Source organism: Sorex araneus, chromosome X (assembly GCF_027595985.1).
Source record: "Sorex araneus isolate mSorAra2 chromosome X, mSorAra2.pri, whole genome shotgun sequence".
Classification (NCBI taxonomy): Eukaryota; Metazoa; Chordata; class Mammalia; order Eulipotyphla; family Soricidae; genus Sorex; species Sorex araneus.
This window is the reverse complement of record NC_073313.1, coordinates 167023740-167030974: the sequence shown is the minus strand read 5'-3', so window position 1 is coordinate 167030974 and position 7235 is coordinate 167023740. Positions and strand designations below refer to the sequence as shown.

Sequence of the window (7235 nt, the reverse complement as noted above, 5' to 3'; positions counted from 1 at the left end):
CCCATGGTGGGTCACTGGCAGCTTCTGGGGACCGGGGACGCCCAGGCCGTTGGAGACCGTTTTGAAACCGTTGGAGACCGTTCTGAAACCGTTGGAGACCGTTTTGAAACCGTTGGAGACCGTTCCTCAGGGCCTCAGGTCCACGCTCACCCTGTTTCGCCAATGTCGTAGCACCTTTGTGGCCCCATCTGTCTTCTCCAGTCACTGGCATTGTCCCCGACAGAGGGGGGCTGGGAGGTCCCTATGGGGGGGGGAGGTCCCCTGAAACGCCCGGCCTGGACCCTCCCCGCCCTACGGCCACCGGCTGGGCCTTGGAGACCCAAACTGACGGTGTCAGGCCCTACACACACCCCCCGCGATCCAACAGTAACGGTGTGGCAACAACGAAGACACAGATTTCAAGACGCCTTTTTAATTTGAAAACTTTTATTCCGAAAGTCATGTGTGACTTCAGGTCACGGTCACACTCACGGGGTGGTTTCTGGATTTCGATTGTTTTTGCTTCATAGTTTGTTTTCCCTAAATGCTCACGACTGAGTTTTTAACGAGTTCACGGGCAGCATGTGTTAGCCAACCAGCTCTGTTTATTTATTGGCTCTTTCTCCAGACCAGACGTTGGCACTGCTGGTCTGCATCTGCCGATAGAGCTTTATTGGAACGCCGCCTGGCCCGGCTGTCTGTGCATGGTCTGCGTCGGTGTCCGGCCTCCACAACACCAGCTGTGTGGAGGAACCGGGTGAGAGAGTGTCCGGCCTTTTTGCACTAAACACTGTCGCTTTCTGGCCCTTCCCAGGGGTTTGCCGACGGCCTCCGTCAACGCTGAAGTGGCTTCTTTGGGCCGTCACCAGAACGCCACTAGGCCGACTTGGTGTGGATCGTTTTTAATCTGGTGGCAGTAATACGAGTGGAAAGTGGACTTTACTCTGGCCTCCAGGAATCTAAGACAAGCTCGTATTCTAAAAACACACGGTGGTGCCCTTTGGGTACGTTGGAGCACTTGTAACAGGGGCACCAACGGGAAGAGACTGTGCGTTTTTATACCGGGGACAAAAAGGCAGAGCAAAGTGACCACCGGCGTGTCACAACATTGGGGAAATACTGACGGAGGGTGGAGGGAGGGACGGGGCCGACTGGCCAGGAGCCAGGGCGGGCAGGGAGCAAAAGAAAGCACCCCCAATCCAGCCTCTGTTCCCCCCTGGAGACAGTCGTCCCACCAGGCAATTAAATGTCTCCCAGGAAGAACCGACTAAAGAAACTACCCAGACAGGGGAAAGAGTTTTCCATCTGGGAGTTTTACTCTTTAAAAAGGATAACTGGGGGCCGGAGCGATAGTACAGCGGGGAGGGCGTTGGCCTGCCACGTGGCCGACCCGGGTTCGATTCCCGGCATCCCATAGGGTCCCCCGAGCACCGCCAGGAGTGATTCCTGAGTGCAGAGCCAGGAGTTAGCCCTGAGCATCGCCGGGTGGGACCCAAAAAGTAAAAAAAAAAAAACACCAAAAAACCAGGGTAACTGGTGGGGTAGGAGAGCGAGGCCCAGTGGCCATCTGGGTCCAGGTGGTTCCCCAGTGGCGGCTGCTTGCTCCCGTACTGTGAGGACCGGGTGTGTCAGACGGACGGCGTCACCTCCTAAGGGTTATGTTCTGCAACACAAAGAAAACGCTGGCATCGACCTGAGCTCCCTCCTTCCCCCACAACGCCACAAACACCAGAGCCAACTCAGAAAGCTGGCGCATGGGGCTGTCCGAATAACGTCAACAGCACATAAGGAAACGACAGACATCCACCCCCTTAACACACGCCGGTCGGAATGTCCCCTGATTTCGACATTTCCCAGAGAAGGGCTCTTTTGGGTTAAAACTCAGTATTTTCCACCCCCCGTGACTCATCAGGGAGAGCGGGTGCATGACAACTTCCAGGCATGAAACACCTCTGGGGGCAAAGGCCATCGTGATTTTTTTTTTTCTTTTCTTTTTGGGTCCCACCCGGCGATGCTCAGGGCTTTTTCCTGGCTCTGCACTCAGGAATCACTCCTGGCGGTGCTCAGGGGACCCTAGGGGATTGAACCCGGGCTGGCCTCATGCCAGGCAAACGCCCTGCCTGCTATGCTGTCGCTCCAGCCCAAAATCGTGATTTTTATGAGAATTATGAGCGTGACCACGCCAAGCAGGGGAAGCACGCCTTTCTCCCCAGCCTGTGGCTGGCCACGTCCCCATGACCCCTTTCAAACCAACTGGAGGGGCCAGGCGCCTGTCCACGCCCCTCCCCCCTCCCCCCTCCGCCACTGACCTGCGGGTCGGGCAGCATAAAGCCGTCGGTGAGTTTGTAATAGACGATGGTCGAGTCGGACTCCACGATGGCCAGGGTGAAGGACGCGGGAGATTCGGGGTCCTCCTGGAACTTCCGTGACGCCTTCAAGATCTCCCGGATTCTGGAAGGGGGGGGTCAGGGTGCATAGACCTCGAGGTGGGCTTCGGGGAGAGGCAGCCCAGCCCGGCCCGGCGGCTGCTGAGTGGGGACCTGTTGGGGGGGCCGACACCCCCATATTCTCATCTCTGCCTCTGGAACACCTGCCAGTTGGGGCCGCAGCTGCCGTTAGATTCTGTACTCACCCACCTTCGAGACCATCGTCTCTGAGAGAACCCCCCCAAACGGAACACAGATAGTGTCGTGTGCAGCAGAACTGGCTAGCGATGCCAGCTGGACACCGAATCTGGCACCTCTTAACGGAACAATCTAGAACTAAAGGGGATGTTCAGTCTTCTTCACATTGTAGACCATAAAGAAAATTTCTTCCCATTTCTACATGGTGTTTGCAATTACTACTTGTAGCTAGTGATGGAATATTCTACTGACTCCCAGATACCCACTTAATCCCCCACTGCTATGGAGTTCTGGATTTTTCTGTGGGTTTGGGGTCAGTGGGGTGATAGAGAAAGTCTCAAGTCTTAGGTATAAGAATTCGGAGAGGGGCTGGAGTGATAGCACAGCGGGGAGGGCGTTTGCCTTGCACGCGGCCAACCCGGGTTCGATCCCCGTCATCCCATATGGTCCCCCGAGCACTGCCAGGGGTAATTCCTGAGTGCAAAGCCAGGAGTAACCCCTGAGCATCGCTGGGTGTGACCCAAAAAGAAGAAGAAAAAAAAAAGAATTCGGAGATTCGGAGATCTGAACACGGTTGTTTTTTTTGGTTTTTCTGTTTGTTTGTTTGTTTCAAATTCTCACAATCTATTCGGATCTCATAGCTGTGTGATTCCTAATCAAAATCTAAGAGAAAAATCAGAGAAATGTGAAAAAAAAGTGCGATCATCCACCAGCCATGTTAGAAAAGATTTGTTTGCTTGCTGAGGAAGATAACCTGCTAGCTCTACTATCTGGGCCTTCAAAATGTTAATAGCTTTTGTGGAGCATGAACGAAAGAAAAAAAAAATCCTCATTACCTCCTTAATAAAGCCCAGTACTCAATAATTCAGTAAAATGTAACCGTCAGAGGTACTTTCTTACAAAGGCAGATGAAAAATGACAGGGTGCTTTTTAATGAAGCCCCCCATCCTCCGGAAATTGGAAAAAGATAAACTAGCATATTAACATCTGACACCCGGGCCATAAATAACCAAGCCCGCCCTTGGCGTGGCCCCTTCAGTCCTTCCCAGCCCCAGGCACGCTCCGGAGAATCGTCTTCATCCTTTTGTTAGTGACTCAATTTTGAGAAAGGGCCTCGAGAGAAAATTCTTAGCTTGGACACTTTTTTTTTTTTTCTTTTTGGGTCCCACCCGGCAATGCTCAGGGCTGACTCCCGGCTCTGCACTCAGGAATCACTCCTGGTGGTGCTCGGGGGACCCTATGGGATGCTGGGAATTGAACCCGGGTCAGCCACATGCAAGGTAAATGCCCTCCCTGCTGGGCTATCACTCCAGTCCCAACTTTGAAACAGTCTTAGGCGCTTTTAGCCTCTGTGTCAGAGGCCGGAGGTCTGAAGAGCGGCTTCAACGTCAGAGCCCTCCTGGGGCCTATCAGTCATGCCCGAGGAAATTCTGTCTGCTGCTCCTTCCCCGCCACCTCCTGTGTCTGTGTGACAGGCGGGCAAGCATTTAGAATGAGTGACTAGGTTTGTCTGCTGCCCGGCCGACCGTTTCCGAAGTGACCTTGAAAGACTGAGGTCGGGGGCTGGAGCGACAGCACAGTGGGGAGGGCGTTTGCCTGGCATGCGGCCGACCTGGGTTCGATACCCCCGGCATCCCATAGGGTCCCCCGAGCACCACCAGGAGTAATTCCTGAGTGTGGAGCCAGGAGTAACCCCTGTGCATTGCCAGGTGTGATCCAAAAAAAAATAATAATTATTATTATTATTCACTATCACTATCATCCCATTGCTCATCGATTGGCTCGAGCGGGCGCCAGTCACGTCTCCACGGTGAGACTTGTTGTGACTGTGTTTGGCATCTCGAATACGCCATGGGGAGCTTGCCAGGCTCTGCCATGCGGGCGGGATACTCTCGGTAGCTGGCCAGGCTCTCCGAGAGGGGCGGAGGAATCGAACCCGGGTCGGCCGCATGCAAGGTGAACGCCCTCCATCAGCACGTGGGCTGTCAGGAGTGAAGTGCCAGGCCCCCTGCGTGCTCCCGGCCTCCCCACTGAAGTCTGATGGGTTAAACAGCCCCAGGACATCTGGGGTAAGAGCCGGCCAATGGTCAAGTCCAGTTGGATAGTGAGTGGACGGCCAAGAGCAAGCCCGGGGCCAATTCCAGCTGGGACGGGGCTGGCCAAGTGGATCCAGCCTCCAGATGTCAGAGGGTGGGGGAGGGAGGGGAGGGGCTGCAGCTCTTCTCCCAAGGGCTCCGCCAGAGCGAACCGCACCCTGCCTGGAGGTCCAGGAACAGATGAGCTCTTTGGGTCAGGGCAAATCCCTGATGAGAAATTCTCAGCAAACAGGGCTTTAATTTAAGAAAAAAAAAAAAAAACAGGCTACCTGGACGCAGCGAGGCCACGGGGAAGGGCTCTCCGTTAAGGGCTCAGTGAACAGATGTGTTGTTACCGATGTGTTATGGCTGAATTTCATTCTCTTGCAAATCTAGATGGAATCTCTGTACCTAATTCTCACCCCTTAAAAAAATTCACTTCCACCTACGATGATTTGTATGACAATGAACTAGATGACAGAGAGAGAGAGAGAGAGAGAGATTTTTCTTTCTTTCTTTTTTTTTTTTGCTTTTTGGGTCACACCCGGCGATGCACAGGGGTCACTCCTGGCTCATGCACTCAGGAATCACCCCTGGCGGTGCTCAGGGGACCATATGGGATGCTGGGATTCGAACCCGGGTTGGCTGCGTGCAAGGCAAACACCTCACCCGCTGTGCTGTCGCTCCAGCCCCTAGAGATTTTCTTTAGAAAGAGATTATGTTGATGAAACAACCTTTATTTATTTATTTATTTATTTATTGCTTTTTGGGTCACACCCAGCGATGCTCAGGGGTTCCTCCTGGCTTATGCACTCAGGAATTACCCCTGGCGGTGCTCGGAGGACCCTATGGGATGCTGGGAATTGAACCCGGTCGGCCGCGTGCAAGGCCAACGTCCTCCCCGCTGTGCTATGGCTCCAGCCCCAATGAGGCAACCTTTAATACTGCCAGAAAACCTCACTCTTTAGCCTGGATATAAATGGACACCCAAAGCCCCTTGTAAAACACATTCGTTAAAAATAACTCTCTGGGGGCTGGAGTGATAGCACAGCGGGGAGGGCATTTGCCTTGCACGCGGCCGACCCAGGTTCGATTCCCAGCATCCCATATAGTTCCCTGAGCACGGCCAGGGGTAATTCCTGAGTGCAGAGCCAGGAGTGACCCCTGAGCATCGCTGGGTGTGACCCCAAAAAGCAAAAAAAAAAAAAAAACCAACCTCTCTGTTCTCCACCGAAACTTTCATGTGAAACGGTTGTACATCAAGTACAACTTGATTCACACAGGAAATGCACCCGCCAACCGGCTATCCCACCAGCCTTACAGGGTTCCAAGTGCCTCCAAACAAAGATGCAGGGATTATTATACACCCCCACATCAGGGAAAGTCAGAACCAATACTGGAAGCTTTTCGCTCCCTGTGAAAGTAGCAGCCAGTAGGAAGACCCAGTGAGGGTCTCGCTGCAAAGCAAACCTTCTGGACGTTGATTTCGGAGCACATAACCCGGGGACATAACCCGGAAGGACGGGCGGTGAGGGGCTTCTTCAGGAAGGAGTGCGGGCGGGGGGGCTCCCCTCGTTCCTCGGGGTCCCCGGCCAAGTAAGACGCAAGCAAGATGGGAGGAAAGGAAAGGAAAGGCAGTTTCCATTTCTCATGCTGAGACAATTCTTACATCACACTGTGGGCGTGTGTGTGTGTGTGTGTGTGTGTGTGTGTATGTGTATGTGTCTCCTCAGATGAACTGTGTGGGAATGCGAGTTTGTGTGCTGGACTGGGGGCTGGACATTCCCACGTCCTTCATCGTCTGTCTCCGAGAGCCCTTTCCTCTGGACAGACCCTGGGACCCCCCCACCCCCCTCAAGCCACATGGTCTGCCCAGACACCAGGAAACCAGCTGAGTGGTGAAGGGGCTTCTGGCTTCGAGCTGAGGGGCTGGCTGTCCAAGACGGAAGGGGAGCTCCCGCCCTGAGCACTGGTTATCCCCCTGTGGGGAGGAGGGGAAACCAAGGGAGCGTTTGCAAACAGGAGAGGGTTGGCCTCGGTTCTTGGGGGACCCTCTCCTGGGAGACCCTCTGGGCGGAAAATTCTCCTCTGAGCTATTCACAATGGACGCTACAAGGAATTCCCGACCTTTTCCCCATCCCACACCATCCTGGGGTGTTATCTTTGCAAGATAAAAATGAATAAATCAAAACTTTGCCCGAGTCAACAGCCAGCACCTTCTCGGCCCCTGCGCAACCGTCCCCACCCTCATCACTGTAACAAGGACCAAGCAGCACTGCAAAACCTCATACCAGGGGCTGGAGCGATAGCACAGCGGGGAGGGCGTTGGCCTGGCACGCGGCCGACTCGGGTTTGATCCCCGGCATCCCATAGGGTCCCCCGAGCACCGCCAGGAGTGATTCCTGAGTGCAGAGCCAGGAGTCAGCCCTGAGCATCGCCGGGTGGGACCCAAAAGGCAATAAAAACAAAACAAAACAAAATAAAAATCCTCATACCAGATGGTCCAAGACCCGAGAACACAGATGCCGTCACCAGCCAGAATGTTCTGCTCTCTCTG

General features: G+C 54.1%; 1 protein-coding gene across 3 annotated transcripts in view; it reads right to left on the bottom strand.

Annotated features, from left to right (window-relative positions):
• Positions 1-406: 406 nt before the first annotated feature.
• The window catches only part of TSEN15 (tRNA splicing endonuclease subunit 15), a 12684-nt gene continuing 5855 nt past the window's right edge, over positions 407-7235 (bottom strand). For 2 of the 3 annotated variants that reach the window (XM_055120610.1, XM_055120611.1), the window contains exons 4-5: positions 2289-2430; positions 407-886 (exon numbers count right to left, since the gene is read on the bottom strand). In XM_055120610.1, coding sequence (XP_054976585.1) covers positions 842-886; positions 2289-2430 — 187 coding nt within the window. In that variant the 3' untranslated portion in view covers positions 407-841. Of the gene's footprint in view, positions 1643-2288; positions 2431-7235 lie in introns of all 3 variants that reach the window. The other variant, XM_004613787.2, reaches the window with a different exon arrangement.